Source organism: Solanum verrucosum, unplaced genomic scaffold, assembly GCF_900185275.1.
Source record: "Solanum verrucosum unplaced genomic scaffold, falcon-dt-bn FXZP01000088.1, whole genome shotgun sequence".
Lineage (NCBI taxonomy): Eukaryota > Viridiplantae > Streptophyta > Magnoliopsida > Solanales > Solanaceae > Solanum > Solanum verrucosum.
Genome location: NW_026020077.1, coordinates 959,928 through 982,939, shown reverse-complemented (window position 1 = coordinate 982,939; position 23,012 = coordinate 959,928). Strand labels below are relative to the sequence as shown.

The window sequence follows — 23,012 nt, the reverse complement described above, 5'->3', positions numbered from 1 at the left end:
CATATTCTAATAGTAGGAACGTTCTTTTTTTTATTGATACAAGTTTTTTGCTTCAACTTTGTAAGGGTAATAGTTATTTTAAAGTATTTTTTTAGTACACTAATTTTTAAATTTTTGCAAATACATTTTCTTTGTTTTGTTTTCATTCTCAACTTTAGACTTGACTGCAAGATTTGTACGCAAAATTCTTTTTGTAATTGATACTTTCAATTGTTGTTTTAGCAAATTTTTTTAGTATCGGATAAATAACCAAAATGTATAAAATAAAAATAAAATATTTACAGTAAATATAAACACACATTTTGAGCAGCATATGATAAATGGCAAGTTATCATCATTAAATTTTGTCAATATGATATATGATTTTAATTTAGTATTCGAATGTTATTTTTAACCACATGGACTTAGATTCTTTTGTGGTCCATGTATATATGCCTTGCAATTCCAATTCGATTGAAGTCTTAATTTAATTATGTTTTTTTTAGTATATGTATCATTTTAAAAGTTACATAAATTATTTTTTATTGTCCTCTTTTGAACCAGTATTGATAATTATATTGCACGTATTATATAATTCGACGTGATTACTAGAATTTCTAATGTTATTACTAGAATCCAAATGTGAGCGTTATGCTTTTGAGTGGACAAAACCATGTTTGGCATATATTTTTTGAAAATAATATTTTAAAATTATTCTAAAAAAAATCATTATGTTGAATTTATTTCAATATTTTAATGTCGAACTTAAAATATAACATTTAAAGTTTGAGAAACAAATTTGATTAATTCATGCATCACTTAGTACCAAATGCATTTTTTCAATTTATACTTCAACTTTTTTAAAATCTCAATCAAACATGTCCAAGTGTCCAATTATCTACTAATTGAAATTCAGGCTCAAATTATTCAAGATATTGTTTATTTTTTTTAAAAAAAACACATGAATTATTTCAAATTAAGTATTTGTTTATTAAAATTAACTCATATTTCAATTTCAAACTTGAAATATGATTTTTTTTAGATTTACGAATTTGATAAGCAAAAATTACGAGATATTATGACTGTTTAGACATGATTTACTTTAGTTTGATTGAGATTTAAAAATTAAAACAAATGATGTTTATCATGTTAATTTAGTAGTGCAAAAGTAGTCCTTCTCTATTTTTACTACAACAGTGTATCAAACAAATATAATTCATTGTGATAAATGAAGTGGATCTATTTAGTTTTATTTTATGTTTTAAATGAATTAGAAAGTGTAAACGTATTTTTTCCCGACATATCCCTTCATGTGATATCAAGATGAAACATTAGACGATTCTATTGATTTCTTCTCGATGCAAAATAAAGAGCTCTCTTCTCTAGGGCTCTTTTTTCGTAAATTAGGCTCAATCAAATAAACAATCAAATAACTCATTTTTATCGTGAGAGTTGATTCTCATTGTTCAAAATCAATAAAACATTTATGATTCACATAAATAAAAAAATCTACTTAAATGATCTCCAATTATCTTATTGAACCAATCTTTTGATATTGGACATTCAACAACGTAACAATTGTTATTCTCTTATTCTCAATTGCTTAATGATAAGTTGGGTAGAAAAATTATCTTCTTAAATAATTACTTATATTTCCCACAAATTAAACATGAAAAATTAATATATTTTTTTTAAAATAAATTTTTAAAAGTTTTATATTCAAATGTACTTCAAATTTTAAACATTTTCCTTCTTTTTTTTCCCCACTTTTATATCAATCAATTTAAATTTATGTTCAAACGCCTACCTAAAATAAGCTAGAGAAAGTGTGAGAAAAAGTGTGAAGGTGGAATACTCCTCTATCCAAATTAATTTTGGATTCATCCTCTCCGCACCAACCCACGGCTACTCCCATCTCAAAATACAATACATTTATTACTAATTACTAATATATAATATATTTCACACACCAAAAAAACAAATAAAGAAACCCAAACAACTCTCTCTCTCTCCTTTTCTCTCTATCTCTCTCCAGAGTGTTTTGGTCTCCGGAGAAATGGTTGCGACGAGACGAAGTGGATCTCTGCCGTCGACTGTTAAACGGTCGGCCTCCTCCTCCGATGATTCTTCCTCTAAGCGACAAAAGGTAATCTTTTTCTTCTTCAGCTCACTCTAATTTATCTGCCGTTCGGTGAATCGATTTTATTGTTTTTATGATTTTAGGTAGTAGATAATAATAATAATAATGCGGAGTCGTCGGAGAAACCCAAGTCTCCTCCACCGACTGAGAATCCTAAGGAGTTGTCTTCTACTGACCCGCCGGAATTCGCCGCCGTTACTGCTCCGGACGGTGAGACCACCGCCGTCCCCGCCGCAAAGGGTGACGATGCACCTTCCGTATCCGCTGTAGCAGCACCTATCGCTGAAGGTAACTTTCTATTAACTCATTTCTAGTGAAAGTTACTGTCTTGTCTACTTGATCATGTTTTAAGAAAGTTTTTTTTTTTTTTTTTTATCTCTGGGGGTTTTAGGGGCAACACCTGCTATTGTTGATAAGCCGAGGAGTTCGGTAACTTTGAGGAAGCTGTATCAAGGTTCGGAAACAACATCGCCTTGGTGTAGGCTTATATCAGAGTTTCCACAGGTGGACTTTGTTGGTTCAAGATTTTTTTTTTGTCTTGGTCGGAGTTTATGTTTAGTTATTATAGATTTGTTACTGGTTTCATGTATGTGCTGCAGAATCCAACTATTCATGTTTCGGCTACAAATTTCTTGATTGGTTCTAGCAAAAATGCTCATCTTCCTATCAAGCAACAGACAGTTAGTGCAACCTTATGTTCAATAAGGCTTACACAGGTATTGCTTAAATTTCTTGTCTTTACCCTGATTCTATTCTCAAATTTTGTTGCCATCTGCCTATGGTTTTGAGACTATTCCTTGTGCCAGTGATGGTATTAATAGAATGATTTGGGAAAAAAAGGAAAAAGTTTCTTTTGGCATTTTGGATTTCTTTCTGCCCTTCTTTGTCAATTCACACAATTTTCTTTCCGAGATTGCAATAAGAACAATTCCGTAGCAGTAGCACTGTCTAACTTGGCATGGCCCAGCCATTTTTCATGGATCACTGATTCACTGGTGCTATACTGTAACAGCTATCAACCATGTTGATTAAAGTCCACATTCCTGGTCTGAAATTTTATTGAAAAGTTTCAGACAATTCTTTGCACAGTTTATATGTTGGCTGAAACTGTGCTAATTATTTGGAATAGAAAATCTTTGGGTGAGCTTAGAGGGTTTGCCAATACTTGGCTTTGAACCACTGCATATGAAAATTCACTGCTTGGAACAACTACATCTGTGCTCAATTTGTTTTTTTTTTCTGGAGATGAACTTCATACTGTGTATATGAAATATGAATACTGATTGTTTGTGGAAATGATCAGCACGAAGGAAATTGGGTTGCTGTGCTTGAGAGCAGGGGCAAAGGATCTGTGCAAGTTAATGGAAAGACAGTTCGGAGAAGCACTAGTTGCATCCTCAATTCAGGCGATGAACTTGTTTTTGGTGTTACAGGGAGTCATGCTTATGTATCCTTAAAGTTACTTCTAAATTTCCTACATCTCTTGATTTTTATGTAAAAATCACATTCAAAATAAATTTATACCTCTCTTGTTATTTTTCAGATTTTTTTTTTGGGTTTTGTTAAGTTCTGTTTTTCGTTTTCGGCCACATAATTTGTAGGAATATCCTTAACCTTTTCTTGTATAGATATTTGAGCAGCTGCCATATGAGCTTGGAGTTAAGTCACCTCCTTCAGATGTTAGGACCAGTGCAGGAAAATTGCTGCGCGTTGAGAGAAGAGCAGGAGATGCGTCAGCTGTAGCAGGTGCTTCCATTTTGGCATCGCTTTCAAGCCTGCGGCAAGACCCATCGCGTTTGAAACCTACGTCTCAGGTTAGTGGGAATGAGCTGCCTTCATCCCCTGCTATTCATGAAGATGAGCTTGATGGCCTCGAAGTCGATTCAGCTGCAAATGTTGGCAGCAGCAGTGCTGCTGATGTTTCATTGACTAGCAAGATTCCCCCTCTTGATGGAAACCTGAACGCTAGCAGAGAGGCAGGCAACGTAAAGTGTCCGACTGATTTATTTCTTTTTGGTTTTTTATTATGGGTGTGAGCCCGCTGATATGTGAGATGAACTAATTAGAATTATATATGGACAGATGCCGGAGGAAAGAGAGTGGACCAGAGATTCAATGCCGGCTTCCGCAGCAGGGGTGTCTCTGAGATGTGCAGTATTTAAAGAAGAGATTCATGCTGCAATAGTTGATGGACAACAACTAGATGTTTCATTTGATAGCTTCCCATATTACTTGAGGTATTCCCCAAGACCACAACGCATTATCCCATTTACATTGTATACGTACTATACAACTGGTTTATATGCTATATGTTCTGTTTGAGTTGAAAGATATGGTATTTATGAGTGTATTTTGTAGTTTCTTGTTCATGTTTTCACTTGAATGAAGCAGGCTTTGCTTTAAGCCCCAGGGACTTATGTATTCCTGAATGACGTTAACGTGTTACAACTTATGCCAACGTGTTATGAGAGTCATAATCATATCTTATTTGTGAAGTTCCAATATTGCACCTTAGTCCTTACATACTACCTACACACTCTTTCAAGAAAGCTGTTTTTATTGCCCCTGCTTTGGACAATTGCCATGTCAAAAAATTTGTGCATTAGCTTATGTGGCAAAAACAGTATTCCTTGAATGTATAATGCTACTGCTAGAAAGGAAAAAAAGGCTTAATTAATCTTTGTTCTGAAATTTAAAATTCAAAATATAATTGTACATGTCCTCAATGCGTTTCTTTCAAAAGTTTATGCTTATTTGGGAGTTAAAAGTTTATCATTAGAAAGAAGTTTGTTGACAGTTAGGAGGTTGAGTTAGGGGATACAGTTATTTAGTAGGTATTTGGACAATATTTAAGTTGAAGTTTGTCCAGCCGTCCAGTGACAAGGCAGATTTGGTCCTAGTTTTTCGACTTATTAAGTATAGCTTCCACTATGCCTAACTTAGTAAGGAACTTTTGATCAGCTGAGATGTTGGGGGAACAATAAGAAAACCTCTGAGAAGGATATGGAACATAATTCCTACTCGTCTTGTTGGGTGGTGTGGAAGGAAAGGATTACGAGATGTTTCGAAAGGAAAGTAGATGCTATACCGAAGATCAAATTCAGATATTATGGCTTTTGACGTTTTGGTGCAACCTGCAGGATGTCAAAGATGAAAATAGCATGCTCATTGTTTCTCTACAGGATATCAGGAATAGTACTTTGTACAGAAGGAATCCATTTTTTATTTTTTTTTTTGTATTGGAGGATTTTTGTGTTTCTAATGTCCTGGCACGTTCTTAGGGCTAGGCTGTTTATTATTTTCTTATTCAGTAATATTATCAATATCAATATTTACCTGTTAAGAAAGAAGAAGTTGAAGTTGAAAAACAAGTCTATTTGTGGTAAGTTGGGAAAAGGTTTGGGGAATTTGTTGAAGGTAAATGGTAATACAACTTCTTTTAACCTACAAGCAATAGTATGGGCTGCAACATGTAGTCCCCTCTTTTTTTTAACCCAGAATTGTGGGGGTGTGGGAGGACAGGTGTATCATCATTTTTCTGTGTGAAATATCATATACTTGTTTTTTTCTCCACTACCAAAATAACCTTGCAAATTCTTAAGCAGCATGAAGCCCTATTCTCCAATAAAGGTTGGGAATTCATATACTGATTTTTATGTCTGTCTTATATGTGATGAAAGGTCAAACTCCAAAATGTGATTTCTTTCAGGTGGCCTGAATGCAGTAAGTGCATCACTAGAGTTATTAACTATGCTTCCCATTTTTGTTGCTAAAAGAATGTGTTTAATTTCTGGTCCTTACTGTGAGCGAGTGAGCGTTGTAGTGCTAAAAATTCTGTTGGTTATTACCAGGATTCATTTTGCCTCATTTTTGTTCTTAATTGGTTTAGCAATCCCATAGTTGTTAACATTATTATATAGTCAATATATCCAACAACCATGATTTGTGAAGATTCATTCGATATCTGATCTTACAGTGAGAACACAAAGAATGTGCTGATTGCGGCTTCATATATACACTTAAAGCATAAAGAACAAGTAAAATATACTTCTGAGCTATCCACTATCAACCCAAGAATTCTTCTCTCAGGCCCTGCAGGTAAGTCGCTTTCCTTAGTAACTTTTTATGAAAAGCTTCTTATGAATTGTTTGTCTCATAGAATTTTGGTAGTAAATTTTAATATTTGCATATTAACCACTTATGCTTTTGTATAGCAGGATCTGAGATTTATCAAGAGATGCTGGCAAAGGCACTTGCTCATTATTATGGAGCTAAATTGCTCATCTTTGATAGCCATTCCTTTTTGGGTGTAAGACAATATTCATGTTATTTTTTTTTGAGGGTGGATTGCATGATACCTTGTCATGATTTTCTTAGTCGTGTTTGACCTCCCTTGCTTTTGAAATACTTTAATTCCTAGATCCTACCTTTTTCACATCAATTTTTTGTATGATTGCTTGCTTTGCTGCTTGTCCTGGACAACATTGTTGGTATTTATGGACCTCTTTCTGGATCTCTACTTATGGAGCAGAACCAATATTATCTGTTGGTTTGGTCACTAAAAGGACAGTTAGCCAGGTGGAAATATTGGACGATATGCGAGTAACATCAAAATTTGGAGAAATTCTCTTTTCTCCAAGTGTGTTGTGGAGGGGGGGATTTTACACGTCTCCCTAATTTGCAACAGTGGGAATCTGTGCTCTATTTCTTATTTTCTAGTTACTAGAATCATCAAACTAAAATTTTTATGTTTGGTTTTGTCACACTCTTCCCCCTTTACTGCTGTTAAGTTGTTATATTCTCTCTCAACTTATGGATTGCTATCTTGTCATTCAGGGTCTATCAGCAAAGGAGGCTGAATTACTAAAAGAGGGATGCAGTGCACATAAGATGTCTGCTAACTCCAAGCAGATTCCTGGAGAACCTGACTTGCCTAAAGGCAATGAGTCATCATCTGGTCAAGTAACTAATGCTAACACACTGACTGATCCTTTGGGTTTGGAAGCACACCCAAAGATGGAGAGTGGCAATGTACCATCTTTAGCTGGGACATCAAAGAATACCTTGTTCAAGATAGGTATTGCCATTGGGTTCTAATATTTATTAATTGTTACTGCATCTAGTTTTTTTTTTGACTATATAAGCATTCTACAGTTTCTTTTGCTCTTTTACCTTAGTAACCAATGTTGGTAATATTTAGGTGATAAAGTGAGGTTCATTGGTTCTGCTTCTGGTGGTTTATATTCTAACTCCACCAGGTAAGTTCTAGAGAACACTTTCTCCTTTAGACCTTCTACTATTTACTCTTTCGGGACCCAAAATGAGTTGTATTATCCACTATCTGATGTTATGTTATAGTTCTTTTTTGATATTGTATTTGTTCTCTTTTCTGAAACTTTTTTCTTTATTTTTGAATTTGGATGCATTTGAAAATGTACTACTTTTGCTCACAGCAGTAAAACTATTATGGTTATCAGGAGATAGATATCAACCACAAATAAATTAAAGGTAGAACAACTTGTTTATGTCTAAGATATTAGGAGTGGAATGGAGGAGAAGAACAATATGGTTTTCAATCCTTGTTTTTAGTATCCCATTTGACTAAGCTTCTAGGAGGCCAAAAAGCACTGATTCTGGGGATTTGAGGTTGTTTGGCCAAAATAAAAAGTGCCTTTGAGCAGCAATAGAAGCAACTTTTTTGTAGTTGGGGAGAAGATATAGATTTCTGCGCCTTCCAAGACAAGAAGCAGAAATTTAATCCTTTCTAGACAAAAATCCTTACCAAACATCTACAATCTTTAAAAAAATTCCTCACCCAAAATTCATATTTACCAAAATCCAAATATCTCTCATTAATTTAACCAATATATTTCTCAAATATAAATACAAACCTCTTCTTTTCTTCCTTTTTTTGCTTGAAAATATTTATATTGATTAAAAGCCTAAGGTATATAAAGTTACCTTATAAAAAAAAATGCCTTAAGGTATATTTTCATTTATGTTTTAAATTTTAACTAAATAAAAATTAAAAAACTTAATTAAAGTCTTGCACAAAAAATATTAAAATTGTTTCCCTATTTAATAATATTAAGTATAAATGAATCTTAATGCTGTTTTTTTGTAATTTAATACTCAGAAGCACTTATTGAAAGATTGGTCAAACACAATCAGTTTACCTGAAGTACTTTTCTGTAAGTTATTTTGACTAAAGTGCTTTTCAGAATAAGCTTTGGAAGTTTGACCAAACAGGCTCCAGGTCCATTTGTGGGATGACTCAGGAACTTATGTAGAAAAGTTAAATCTTTTCTTTTTGTCTTGCCACAAGTGACTTTGGGAAAAGAACATAGTTTAGTCAATAATGGCAATGGTGCCCATGGTAATGAGTTTGGAATTTTAAGGAGAGCTCATTTTAAGTCATTCAACTCACATCAGTTCCTCTTTTTCTTTCCTAGGAAACCAAAACACATATGAACATGGTTGCTATCTGTGTTTCTTTTTAAGTGGCTTAATTTTTGCTCATTTAATTAGATTCAGACACATTTTGAATGAAAGTTTAATGTGCTAAATTTATTTTATTTACTATGAGCCCCTGGGAAGCAGGTTTTCTGCTTCCACTTTTCTCTATAAATTTCCTCATTGTACCACCATTCTGCCAGAGAAACTAGGAAAGTATTTGAGTTACAGGCACTTTAATGAGTCCAATTAAATAATATGAAGGAATTGGAAGTGTAAGAGTTTTGAACTTGCTGTAAGGATGTTCATAATGAATATAAAATAATCCGTAGAGGCGATCAAGTTCAGAAATCCCTTATAACCTATTTGGAGACTCAATTTATTAATAGTGGTGATTTTGTTATTCTCTTTAAGAAGCTTGGTCCAGTGGTGCTTGGCCTGTGATGGTCATGTAAGTTGTAACCAGTGGTGCATGTATCTTAGAGCTATGGTTCAACTGAACCCAATATCTGGGGTATAAATATGTGTGAAAAATAATAAAATTTCAACAAACGTTAGATTTTGAACCCATAATCTTGAAGATTGAACACATAAAATTGAAGTCCTAGATCTGCCTCTCGACTCGTAACTGCCATATTTTGTAGATATGATGTATATGGAATAGAGGGGAAATGGTTTTTTCTCCAATTTTCTTTGATCCTTATATGCATCCGCAAATGGATTTCTTATCTATTTAGTCTAGATTCTAGAATCATAAAGGAATTCTACTTTTTTTTTTGTTATCAGCAAGCCAGACTAGTGATCATGTTGTAGTACAGTTGTTTGCGTTTTACCAATAAGAATATGTCAGAAAGATCAGCTCATACTATTTTACAGCTTTATCTGGATCAATTTGGAAGTTTTAACAGTACTTGAAGTGGGAATTTTGTGTGGATACATAATAGTGAGATTGCTTGTATTTTCCTGTTAAGGGATAGTTATATGACACAAAAAAGATGGGGAGAAGAAACGGGGTAGACTAGATTCAGTTTGATTTATTTTCTTAACTGCATGACCCATGGGAGGCTTTTGCAAGAACAGTGATTCAACTAAAAGAATTTCTAAATATAAATGTTGAGATGAAAGTGATAGGTGGCAAGTCCGTTTATCAATGGGTTACCAGTGAAATTGAAGGCAATTTTGTTCTAGCAATATGTTTGAAGGTAACATTAGGCTTGCAACTTGCATGAATTGATTGAATTCAGTGCCATTCCCAAATGTATTACTGACTTTTATATCTGCTTTTTTCTTCAATTTTCGGAGCTTTGGAATTGGTGCTGTTTGATTGATTTTTGTTCTGGGACTGGGCATGCCCATATATGTGCATGCTTTACTTGCAACTTTGTTTTGTTGCCTTTTGTTGTTGTTAACTTTATGTTTCACTTGAATCTCAATGCTTTCTCGATAATTTGATTTCATATGGACTTCCATTATGGAAGCATATAATCACTTCTTCCTCCTGTTTTAGCTGTGGCATCCTTTTAAAGATAAAAATTTATATAATGCTTCATTTTCTTTCGAGACAAGACAATGCTTCTTTTTTATCATCCTTATTTTAATGTTGTTTTTGAGATTTTGGATTGTAGTCCTTATTTCTTCATATTGTTGATTGTAAACTAGTCATGCCAGTATGTATTTTAATCTGCAACAGTGCCTACGCTTCAGATACAATACAATTTAAAACTGTTTATTTAACCTTGTCTATCGTGGTCCGAATTACTAGGGGGCCAACTTTTGGGACTCGAGGGAAGATTGTGTTGCCTTTTGAAGATAATGCATTATCAAAAATTGGTGTAAGGTTTGATAAGCCTATACCAGACGGGGTTAACTTTGGGGGTCTTTGTGATGATGGTCATGGATTCTTTTGCAAGGGTATTGCCCACCTGATCTTACTTTCTTTCTCCTTTAATTTGTCAAGTTCAGTAATGCTGAAGTTAGTTTTCTTTGCTATTTGTCATCTCTTTCTCTCTCTCAGCCAGTGAACTACGCTTGGAAGCCACAGGTGCTGATGATCTGGACAAATTACTCATTAGCACATTGTTTGAGGTTTGATCCTTACGATTACTTTGAGAACTAATGCTATTGGACTTGTGTTAATTTTTTCTGGTTATTCTGAGGTCCTAATAATCTCTGTAAATTTCTTTCTGTATGTAAGGTTGTGTTCAGCGAGAGCAGAAACTCTCCCTTCATTTTATTTATGAAAGATGCTGAGAAATCTATGGCAGGGAGTTCAGAATCATATGCAACTTTTAAAAGTCGGCTTGAAAAGCTTCCTGGTAACATTGTTGTTATTGGATCTCATGCACATACAGATAACCGCAAGGAAAAGGTATTTTTGCTTTCCAGGTTGTCAAATGTAGTGGTATACAATTAATTTTGTTTTGGGTTTGTGCATGCTGTGTGTTAAGAGCCCTCTGGTGTGAATCTCCTCCGGATTAAGTTTTTTGATTAAAGAAGTCATATGTGCAAAGGTTCTAGAGGTGAGGGATAAGGAAGCGAGAGATGTATCTTTTGGTTGTGGTCAACTCCTTAACTTGTAGTTTGGCTGCTGTTGACCCAGTCATCAGACCACTAATCTGGTTCATGATTAGTCCGAGTTCAAAAAAACTGTGTCCAAAGAAATGCCAAGGGTGTGATGACCCAAAAGACAAGCAGACAAGTTAGTTGCTTTCATGCTTTTGCGACAAGGGCAGGTTTTCTCGTAAAAGAGAACAGGCAGAGAGGTTTGAGTGACTAAGAAAGTTTTAGCATGATTGCAGAGGTCCAAATGGGATTATAAAAAGAGAGATTATTGAATGCCTAACTTTTGCTTTATCATATGCTTTGTTATTAAACATGCAGATACAACACAAAATAGTTTTCAAAAGTTCCTTATGATATCATTTTTGTAATTTTTAGCTGTCTTATCAGACTTTTTGCTTTCTTGCTCCTTTTCTTCTCCTCTAGAGGAGACATATTATGTGTGGACTTTAACTTTTCTTTTAAACTTGTCAATCTTTGTGTTAGCTATTTATTAGTTGGAATAAGGTCTAATCTTTTCCCGATCTGCCCGCTGTAGTCACATCCTGGGGGATTGCTCTTCACCAAATTTGGCAGCAATCAAACTGCTTTGCTCGATTTGGCTTTCCCGGTATATTCTCTCAGTCTTTTATTCTGTATTTTTTTTTGAGAAAGGTAACATATTTGTATATATAAAATTTAGCTACACCAAGAAACTATGTAGTCTCCCATAATTACAAGGTGGGATGCAGAAAGAACACTCCTAATCCTTTGTCATCTCACAAGGATTCTGAAATATCAGAAGTAGATTCATCATCTTCTAAATACTTTCCTTTTTACACTAAAAATAAAACAACACCAAACCCTTCATTTTTATCTTCTGAATGTTGATAGTCTTATCTTCAAAACATATTTGATTTCTCTCTTCCCATATTGTCCACCAAATACAAACAAGTACTATCTTCCAGCTCTCTTTATGATGAATGATCCTGGGTAGAGCATTCCTTAAATTTATCCTTTTCTTTGTGCATGTATTTTATTCAAGATGATGCCAATTGGAAACCATGGCTTTATTGTATCTATTTTTTCTCTTTGTTTCTTTTTCTTCCTCTTGCTTAGGGACCGGGTGGGTGGGTGGGGGATGTGTTGTAGTTTAGGGGAAATAGTAGTACCCATAGTGTGAGTTCATAATACTATGTTATATTTCTTGCATCACACAAGTGATCTTCTGCAGATGGCCTTCAATACAGACTTAATACACATCTTTATTTCCTTTTATGGTCAAGCCTGCCAATTCGTCTTTGATTTGACTTCTTTTCCTTCTTATTTGAGGTGGTTTTTTCTTTTCACCAACTTCGTTAAGTTATTACATCTGAAATCATTGGAATCTGGCAACCCTAAGCCTGGCAGTTCGAGTGGTTTCCTCTTGTCTGGATGTAATCCGTTCCTTGTGCCAATGTCACTCTTACTTGGACTTTTTTTCCCTTACAACTTAAACTACTGGCTTATAGTACTCGAATTTGTTGACCTCAGGATAGTTTTGGGAAGTTGCATGACAGGGGAAAGGAAGTTACCAAGACAACTAAACTTCTGACAAAGCTTTTCCCCAACAAAGTGACCATTCACATGCCACAGGTCTGTTTTCAATTTTATTTTTTTAAAAATAATTTCTGGTGTTCTTACTGTCTTGCATAGCTGATGAGTGGATATGGCTATTGCAGGATGAAGTGCTTTTATCTGATTGGAAGCAACAATTGGATCGAGATGCTGATACCCTCAAAATGAAAGGAAATTTAAATAGCTTGCGAACAGTAAGGGCCTGTAACCTATCTTTCACCTGTTTGTTGATTATATTGTTGCTAATCATCCTTGCTGTAAGTGGAAACATAATATTTTGAACTGTTCAGTATTTAAATCAATTGGCATCTCTGCATTCTTATGAAGCTACAAGCTTCTTTGATGTGGTAGTTATTTTCCTCGACATGAATTTTGCTTTTGGTTATATAAAATAAGTTGAAGAGAAACAACTGTTATGTTAGCATAGATCAAAGTTTGATGAGAATATGTGCCTTCTTGTTCCTGTTTTTTTGTTTTGATAATTCAGTAGTATTTATCTAGTTGTACACCAAATAGTTGTTACTAAAATGCACAAACTGACAGGATAGCTGAACTACTGGTCTAGGAATTTTCTCTTTACACTAAAAAGATGGATCAACCTTGTAGATGTTACTCATCCTCAATGTAGTTGCTTTCAAGCCATCCTGGTTTGCGTAGTGGTAGCTCCAACTGCCTTAGCATCACTACTGAGTTCATCAGTCAGTCTTGTTCCATCACCTGTCAGTCAAGTGTCTCAATGTCCTGGTTCACCTAGTACAGATGATTCCACCAGGAAAAAACTAGCTTATATTCCTGTTTTTCCCCTTGCTGCTTGACAAGCTTCTTTTTCGTTTTTTTTTGTGTGTTTGTGGAGGAGGGAGGGGGGGATCCACTGTTGAAGAAAATAAGAAAGATATGAGATCATTACCATTCTTTGGTTCGTTACAACCTTCTTAACGATATGGAAAAACAGTATAGCCTATAGAGAAGTAGAAGGAAGAGGGGAAAATTGTTACCCGGGTTGGTGAAATTTCCTGTAAATCACTTTTCATCTGACAAACTCTGTACCCCTTTGGGTTGTTTGAACTTCAGCTTGTGCTCTCTCTAGAATTTTGAGTTGTGATTGGCAACAGAATATGGTCCACTATTTTAGTTCTATTCTTCCTAAGAAAGTGGGTAACATGTCTCAGCATTCTGAGGCGTTGCAAATTATTAAAGACTATTGGGATCTATTATTATTATGATTATTCTAATTGTGTGAACAAGTGGAATATCTGACATGTGAGGTCAATAGATCAATGAGAAAAAAAACATGATTCTTTTTACTTATTTGTCTTGTTGGTTGATCCCCCCCCTCCTTTTTTTTTTGGGTATAGGTTCTTAATCGGAATGGATTAGACTGTGATGGACTTGACACTTTGTGCATCAAAGACCAGACTTTTTCTGTTGAAAGTAAGCAACTTCTTTCTCACGTTGTGTTCTGTTCAAGTCAACATGTTTTTCACTAAATGGCTAAATGAAAAAAACTGTTTTTTTTGCTGCAAAAGGACAAGTTATATAGTTTTTCTTCTCTTTCTTTTGATGCTTTGAAGGTGCAGAGAAGGTGGTTGGATGGGCCTTGAGCCATCATTTGATGCAGAACCCTGCTGCAAATCCTGACGTGAGGCTTGTTTTGTCTCCTCTGAGGTAATCAAAGTAGCAGCAGCAGTTGAGACTATATGCGGTTTGCTGAGCTGTAATATTTGTGGTATTGAAGAGTTGTTTTTTATCTTTTCAATCTAACAGCATTCAATATGGATTGGAAATTCTACAAGCTATGCAAAATGAAAGCAAGAGCTTGAAGAAGTCACTTAAGGTGATACCTTCTTTCTGGTGGTTTGCTTAACTTATATTTTCATGAGATGCTATCCTAACATGACTGTGGGAGTTTTTTGGCATATGAATTTGTGAACAAATCGTTTGTCTGACACAGGATATTGTGACTGAGAATGAATTTGAAAAGAGACTTCTGGCAGATGTTATCCCCCCCAGTGATATTGGAGTAACATTTGATGATATTGGTGCGCTTGAGAATGTCAAGGATACATTAAAAGAGCTGGTCATGCTTCCTTTACAAAGACCTGAACTCTTCTGCAAGGGTCAACTAACCAAGGTTTTCATCTTTAGTTCTTACTTGTTTACATGGTTGTCTATAAGTGAAAGCATGTTTTTTTGTTTAGTAGTGTTTGACCTTGTGTTCAAGGATCTAACAGTTAGCACAAATGGTCTTACTCGTTTCTGTCCACTCTTTTATCGATTTGTTATTGTGCCTGACAAAATGTAAAATGAGAAGAAGATGACTGTTAGTTTAACTTGTAGTGAATTGTTATTTTGAGGTCAGTAATCTGAGTTCTCTAGGCACTATGGTACTAGTTCGGATGAGGTTTTTAAGTTGTGAATTAGAATATTTATCAAGTGTTTAGTGTGGCTGCGTTATTTTGATAGCTACTGTAAAGATAAACATAAAGACAATCTTGTAAGTTTTCTCACTCCTCGTTTTGCTTCTTCAACTCCTTTGCTTCTTGATTTTGATTATGAAGTTTCTTGTATATCTTGATTGAAAAAGGTTCCCTTTCTATTTCTGTCACCTTCCTATATCAATATGTTGCATATTCCCAGTCTCTTGATCCTTTGAGATCCTTGATATGGATTATCACATTTATAAAAGTATTATGTGACACTAGAGAAGGTTCTTGTATTTAAATGCTCTCTTTGGTGGGGGCAACAGAAAAGCTTTTTGTTCCTAATGCTATCTTATTTGGCTTCGCTAAGTATTCTTCTTGGTATCAGACATGTATCTCATATAAGTCTCATTTGTGATTGCCCAAGTTTTCTTACTTAAGAATGTTGTTTTTCAAATGCTTACTTTGCAGCCATGCAAGGGAATACTTCTATTTGGACCCCCTGGAACTGGGAAAACCATGCTTGCGAAAGCAGTTGCCACTGAAGCCGGTGCAAACTTTATCAATATTTCAATGTCAAGTATCACTTCAAAGGTTTGCTTCATTTGGAACTTGTCAGACTGTTCCTATCGTGTATGTGTTCATCCATGCTTCTTGTCATGTATAAATCTTACTGTTGTTTTCCATGCTGCAGTGGTTTGGTGAGGGTGAGAAATATGTGAAAGCTGTCTTCTCCCTGGCTAGTAAAATTGCTCCGAGTGTCGTTTTTGTGGATGAAGTATGCTTCCTGAACTCTTACTGATGTTTTTATTCTTTTCTGTTTTATGCTATGCATTTTCTTATTCTTGCTCTCCCTTTCTCTGATGTGATCTACCTAAGGTTGATAGCATGCTGGGACGACGGGAAAATCCAGGAGAACATGAGGCCATGCGTAAAATGAAAAATGAATTCATGGTGAATTGGGATGGATTGCGTACAAAAGATACTGAACGAGTATTGGTACTTGCAGCAACAAACAGACCATTTGATCTTGATGAGGCTGTCATAAGGCGACTGCCGCGTAGGTAAAAGAAGAACCAGTAATTTGCTACCAATGAATTAGGAATATTTCATCAGTTGGTTTCAATGTTCTTATCATGACATTTTATGAACAGGCTGATGGTCAATTTACCAGATGCTCCAAATAGAGCGAAAATTCTAAAAGTGATACTTTCAAAAGAAGACTTGTCTTCAGATGTTGATCTGGATGCAGTTGCTAGTATGACTGATGGATATTCTGGAAGTGATCTTAAGGTGTCTTTGCTACTTCATTGTTGCGTGACAAATTCCTTTGCTTGTTATGATGTTTGCAGAGGCTGACTTAAGTCCGGTATTTTGCAGAATCTTTGTGTTACAGCAGCATATCAACCCATTAGAGAAATCCTAGAAAAAGAAAAAAAGGTACAGGGTTTGTTATTAGATGTTTGTGTGTGTACTCCTTAATTATTAGAGAACATATGCATTGCTTCTTTAATAGATATTGTGAGTGCTGCGGTTTGGATGTGTCAATTTTACTTTCTTTAATTATTACGTGCTTGAGAGGGAACAGGTTGTAGGTACATCAACATTAATGTAGAGGATCTCAGGATGTGGAATTAGTTCTAGAATTTGGGGAAAATGCTTCTTCTTAGATAGTCATACACTGGCAAATAGTTCAAGATAATGAATAAGCTTCCCTTAGGTAGTTCCAAAAATACTTCACCTAATTTTTAATTGTGTTTGTAAGCACGAGTTAGGAGTCACTTGGGAAGTATTGCTGGAAAACTGAACTAGATCCATCTCAAGTACATAGATTTTCCTAATTCATGTATTAGGATTTAGCTTTTAGGAATGGAGAAGTCTGTAGTTAAATTATGATACCTGGAAATACTTGGGTAATGTAATTATTTTATTCAAGCCAAGCTGGAAGAAGTGAAGAATACTTTCTTCCACTTGTCCTCAAGAGAATTTGATTGATTGAGAGTGCTCTTCCTTTTTGAATTTTCAACATTTGCTGCCAGAAATACTTCTCTGGCGTCTTCTCTTTTGTTTCTCTAATCCACTTCCCTCTCAGAACCCACCATCTTAAAACCATCAATCTGCAACAACCTTCAGTACACTTGAAAGTACACATGCAACCCCATATACGGAAATGTGAAGGGTGTTGTCACAGTGGTAGCCTGGTGGCCATCGGCTATGGGGGGAAGAAGAAATCTTTTGGCATGAATCAACACCATTGAGGGAGGTGGAGAAGTGGTTGGCAATTGATGGTGTTACTTGGAAAATGGGATTGAAGGTGGTTGGAATTTTGTGAAGAATTTAAGTTTATTTCATAGTTTAAGAAGGTTGGAGTTTTGTTCAGAATTTGTGGAGGATGAGTGGAGTTGTGGTTTAGTGGTGGTAGCTGGTATGGAGAAAAAAGAACAAAAAATAGTATTAAAAACTAAAATTACGTGGCGAAACATAATTTGTGCATCACATACACTCTACCATCTTTGGGTCACTGTTTAATGTGGTTGTTATTGAAGAATTGGTTTAAATAAGAGTATGTCTAGCGCCTTCTGCTATCTCCCTCAGCAGAAAGCCACTATTCTGGAGGCTCATTTATCGCCTACTTAGGCAACTAAGCTGGACGTTATGGAGACCCATACTAGAAAGAGAATTGAAAGAACAGGGACTTAGGCACCATGCCAATAGATGAACTTGTTGGATCTTGCGAGTCTGAAGAAAGCTAAAAAAAACAGTTCGTCGAATGTGCTTTTTTAGATAGGAACTAGTCGGGCATCCGTGCTTTGCAAGCATATGATTTCTCAAATGAGAAAATGTAAAAATGTGGCTCTCGTTAAAGAAGCCATGAGATGAGATGTATAGGAAGATCCAAGAAAGAATTCAAGCTTGAGATTTTGAAGTTAAAAGCCAAATTGTGTTGGTTATCTTCACCTTGATTGTAGAAACTTATCTTCCCCAATGTTTCTTGGAGTGAAGACTCTAGTTTTGTTAAGGTAGGGGTGGGTGGGGAGAGGGGTTGTGTGATGGAAATAAACCAGATCCATCTCAAGTACATGGATGTCATAAAGGAGATTGTTAGAGTAGTATCGGGAAAGGAAAAGAGATTTACATATGGTGTTCATTGACTTAGAAAAGACATATGACGAAGTCCATATGGAGATGCTTGGAGTCTAGAGATGTACCTGTGGCATACATCAGAGAGATTAAAGGTCATGTATGATGGAGCCAAAATTCGAGTGAGAATGGTGTGAGGTGGTTCAGAACACTTGCAATCGAGATGGGGCTACACCATAGATTAGGGCTTAGCTTGTTTTTATCTGTCTTAGTGCTGCTTGATAAACGAGACATGGGGCAGAGTTAGTGATAGATGGGAGGTTAGGAGATAGACCCAAAAGTCTAAAGGTTTTAGGTTGGGCACGACTAAGACAAAATTCATGGAGTGCAAGTTCAGTGATGCACCACACAAGACAACTGTGGAAGTGAAGATTGATGTATGGGCCATCCCAATTAGATGAAGCTTCAAGTATCTTAGGTCGAAAATTCAAGGAAATAAGGAGATTGATGATGATGTGACATCATATTGGAGCGAGGTGGATGAAATGGATGCTCACATTTGGCGTCCTTTGTGATAAGAATGTTCTATCGAGACTTAAAAGGTAAGTTTTATGGAGTGGTGTTAGACCAGCTATGTTGTATAGGAACAATCAAGAATTCACTCATTTAGAAAATGAATGAAGCAGAGATGAGGATGCTTAGATGGATATGCGGGCACACTTGGAGAGATAAGATTAGAAACAAAGATACGGGACAAGGTTGGAGTGGCCTGAGTGGTGGACAAGATGTGAGAAGCGAGACTAAGATTGTTTAGACACATAAAAAGGAGGAGCACTGATGCTCGAGTGAGGAGGTGGAGGTTGACAATGATAAGGCTAAGTAGATGTAGAGGTAGACTGAAGAAGAGTTGGGGAGAGGTAATTAGACCGAGGAAGAGTTTGGGAGAGGTAATTAGACATGACATGACACATTTCTAGTTCATCAAAGACATGACCCTAAATAGGAAAGCATGAAGGTCGAGGATTAGGGTAGATGGTTAGTAGGTAGTCGAACAATTTTCTCTCTTTCTTGAGGGAATATGGTTGGAATTATCAGTATCATTATTATTATCGTTCTATTATTATATCTCTCTTCATTGTATTATTATTCTATCATTGTTGTTTCTTTTACTATTTTTTCCTGTCAGTACTTCCCTTTTTACAAGTATTTTTGCCATAACTTTTACCCTTGTATTTGTGAAACCTGTTTTTGAATCACTTTTCTTGAATCGAGGGTCTATCAGAAACAACTTCTCTACCTCTCATGAGGTAGGGGTGGTCTGTGTACACCTCACCCTCCCCAGACCCCACTTGTAGATCACAGTGGGTATGCTGTTGTTGTAGAACTCCTGTGCACTTGATCTGCTATTTATAAAACTTACCCACTTAATAGACTTGCTACTACTAGAATCTCATGCTTGGAGTTGATTTTAGGAACATGCTGCAGCTTTGGCAGAAGGTAAACCTACGCCAACACCATGCGGCGGTGCAGACATACGGCCTTTGAACATGGATGACTTCAAAAATGCTCATGAGCGGGTGAGTTGACAAAAGTCTTTAAGCTCACTCTTTATTTTGCTGCATCTGAATGCTGAGAATTCATGTGTTTGGTGTTTATTTTAGGTTTGTGCAAGTGTTTCATCGGAATCCATAAATATGACGGAGCTTCTTCAGTGGAATGAACTGTATGGAGAGGGGGGATCTAGAAGGAAGAAGTCCTTGAGTTATTTCATGTAAAAGTTGTTCATATTGTACATTGATGTCTTAAGGAAGAAGTTCTTAAGTGTGATCTCCTCAGGCCCAGGTCAGTCGCTGCTCTTTGTGGTTTGCCATGACACCCTGGAAGTTTGTACAATGAGTATAGGTCTCTTTAGTTATACATGAGTTTTGAGATGTAATGAGGATGGAGTAGTCCTCTAGGAATAGGTAGTAGTATCTCCACCTTCATTTTCTTTACCCTCTTTCTCACAACGAGCAGAAAGATGTCGATGTTCTTATTTTAATGCAGCTGCTACTGTTGCTATTCATTATATGTCAAGTTGGAAGCAAATAATATGCAAGTCTTGTCGTTATAGATACTGACTTGGTTCTTTGGATATCTAGTTGTTGATGAGCTTGTACTTGCCGAGTTCCAGCAAAAATACAATGAAATCCCCCGCCCTCTATTTATTTCATGACACATATTTAGGCACTTTCTCTTCCATTCGTTTTACTTTAAATAGTATTATTCGTCTTCAGATTGAAATTTTGGTGTTCTCATAGTACCAAGAAGTAATTTTGGTACTACTGCATGAACATTTTGGTGTTTGGTTATTGGAAATATAAGTACACTTCATGTGTCATAATTCTAAAGCCAAACACATTGTTCTATTCATTCACCAAGCATCAATACATATCATGTATCTATGCCTGAAAACGGTCTCCAATGTCGTTGAGCAAAAAGACGAAGTTGGCATGAAATCCTGAATTAAGCAATTTATGCGATTTCCGGGTCCAGTAATGGGAAAGAAAGGGACTTCTCACTTAACTTCATAACATATTCAACGAAATCTTTTTTTTTCTAATAATAACCTTCACATTCGACGGGGCTTTGTGGATGTTCTATAATTATACTGACTTGTGGTACTTAGTGATTCTCCATTGTCATCTCAGCTTTGAAGTTATGTTTCTCTAATTATATTAGTAATAAAAGTATGTTAAGAATATGAACCTAGGGTGTGTTGGTATAGCAAAAAAATATATTTTATTTGCTAGAATCATTTTCTAGTGTTTGGTTGAAATTGTTGACAGCTGGATAATCTTAGTTGAACTGGTGATTGGTACTGTACTCTGTTTAAAATAAATTTGGAGACAACATGCAATGTGAGATGCTTGTTTATATAAAAATAGTAGATACGTTTTTCTTCAATATCACTCATGTTCACCAAACGATGACAAAAAAAGTACCTAGAAGGAACTTTTCTCTTATTATAAAATTGCCCTTCAAATGAGTTGATCTTTAATTTTTGTCCTTAAACAATCAAACTTATGTCTAGTTAGGTACAAGTCTTTAGAAATTGAAGTCATGTGATGGGATATTACGATATGAAAATGTAAATTATATTCGCAAAAAAGTTATTTGTTATGAGGGGTATATATATTAATGACCCCCAACAAATAAATGCAAAAGCAGACGAGATTTGGTGTCCAACTTCTTTAAAAAAAAAGAGCACCCATCATTCACAATTATTGATCACACCTACATCACTTATACTCCCTCCATCCCATTTTATATGTTACCCCTTTCTATTAAATAGCTGGACCACAATACTTGTCATTTTATAAAAAATATGCATAAATTACCATATTTTGCCTATTATACCCTTGATAGAATAGTTAATTAATCTTGTCATTTATTAATAAAGTTGACTTAAAGAAAATATTAAATAAAGGTAGAAGGGTAAAGTTACATAATTTCTTAATGCAAATGCAAAGTAAAAAAGTGACATATAAAATGGGACGGAGGGAGTAACAGTTACCAAAAAATATTCAATTTAACAAATACTGTTGAAAATTGTGACAACTAAATTTTAAAAAAATAGAAGAAAAAATGCAAATGCTTCAAAGTAAAGGAAAATAACATTCCTTCTTCTTCACTCAAAAAAATTCAGAGAGGAAATTTAACACATGTCACTACAAATTATTATAAGTCTCCCTTTAGGTAGAAATAGTGACATAAAGAAAAGAACACAATGCCCTCTTCTGAAATTGCATTTCCTCTTCTTCTTTTCTCACCAAAAACTCGTCTTAAAAGGACACTTTTACACAAATACTACACAGCTATGAAATTTACAAAAAGAAATATCATTCCACTTCTTGTTTTCATTTTATCATTTGCTTCCATACTCAGACTTGTCAAGATTTCTGTTATTACTTCATATTCCTCTCCGATTTTCTCTGCCTTGTCTCTAGTTGAACACAGCCACAATCTCCTCGCGGAGAAAGAAATCAACTTTCTCTATCATCTTGTATCGCGAAAATCCCCCTGCAATATTCTTGTTTTCGGGCTTGAAACACAATACTCTTCTCAAATTTCAACAATCAATAGGGGTGGATTCACTGTCTTTCTTGAGGACAACCCCGCGAAGATCAAACTTTATAACTCCACGAGTAATGCTAATAGTACTCGAATTCACAGAGTCGAGTATCAAACAGTTGCTAGAGATGCATACAAGATTTTAAAACATGCTAGACAAAACCAGAAAGACTGCTACATATCAGCTACTGCTAGCAGTTCAAAACATGATCTGTATAGTAATTCATCAAGAAAGTGCAAATTTATGTCACTTGTCACAAATGTTCCTAAGGAAGTGTATGAAGTGAAGTGGGATTTAGTGATTGTTGATGGACCAGATGGCGATAAACCGGAATCACCAGGAAGAATGGCTGCAATATATATTGCTGGTGTACTAGCAAGAAGAAGCAAGAACAAGAATGGGACTCATGTATTAGTACATGATGTTGATAGAATGATTGAGAAGTGGTTTTCTTGGGAATTCTTATGTGACACTAATTTGGTTTCTTCTAAAGGGAAATTCTGGGATTTTAACATACTAGCAAAATCAAATGCCACTACATTTTGTCCTGCATAATTGAACATATAGTCTGCTATTGTAGAGGAAATTCTTTTTTTTTGCTATTAGATCTAGGCATACAGCTTATGTTATTTCATTATTATGTATCTTCCCTTAATTATCTTGAGAACAC

At 35.4% G+C, this 23,012-nt stretch overlaps 2 protein-coding genes across 2 annotated transcripts; both read left to right on the top strand.

Moving 5' to 3' along the window:
- The first annotated feature begins 1,962 nt into the window (after window positions 1-1,962).
- On the top strand, window positions 1,963-20,443 carry LOC125824160 (uncharacterized). The gene is made up of 28 exons (XM_049503520.1): window positions 1,963-2,125; window positions 2,203-2,407; window positions 2,511-2,623; window positions 2,719-2,835; window positions 3,423-3,566; window positions 3,748-4,104; window positions 4,202-4,356; window positions 6,096-6,217; window positions 6,337-6,428; window positions 6,956-7,196; window positions 7,320-7,377; window positions 10,335-10,483; window positions 10,587-10,657; window positions 10,767-10,940; window positions 11,670-11,741; window positions 12,644-12,745; window positions 12,832-12,921; window positions 14,083-14,158; window positions 14,299-14,392; window positions 14,492-14,561; window positions 14,679-14,858; window positions 15,619-15,741; window positions 15,842-15,925; window positions 16,027-16,211; window positions 16,302-16,440; window positions 16,528-16,587; window positions 19,701-19,805; window positions 19,890-20,443. The coding sequence occupies exons 1-28, from the start codon at window positions 2,036-2,038 to the stop codon at window positions 20,001-20,003; spliced, it is 3,582 nt and encodes a 1,193-aa protein (XP_049359477.1). The 5' UTR covers window positions 1,963-2,035; the 3' UTR covers window positions 20,004-20,443.
- A 1,467-nt stretch (window positions 20,444-21,910) lies between these two features.
- LOC125824184 (probable methyltransferase At1g27930) lies at window positions 21,911-22,917 on the top strand. The gene has a single exon (XM_049503545.1). The coding sequence runs from the start codon at window positions 21,998-22,000 to the stop codon at window positions 22,895-22,897; it is 900 nt and encodes a 299-aa protein (XP_049359502.1). The 5' UTR covers window positions 21,911-21,997; the 3' UTR covers window positions 22,898-22,917.
- Window positions 22,918-23,012: the final 95 nt, after the last annotated feature.

Coding starts and splice junctions, on each gene's coding strand:
- LOC125824160 (XM_049503520.1), top strand. CDS start 2,036: ATGGTTGCGACGAGACGAAGTGGATCTCTGCCGTCGACTGTTAAACGG. Junction 15,926..16,026: donor GTGTCGTTTTTGTGGATGAA/GTATGCTTCCTG, acceptor GATCTACCTAAG/GTTGATAGCATGCTGGGACG. Junction 16,212..16,301: donor ATAAGGCGACTGCCGCGTAG/GTAAAAGAAGAA, acceptor TTTTATGAACAG/GCTGATGGTCAATTTACCAG.
- LOC125824184 (XM_049503545.1), top strand. CDS start 21,998: ATGCCCTCTTCTGAAATTGCATTTCCTCTTCTTCTTTTCTCACCAAAA.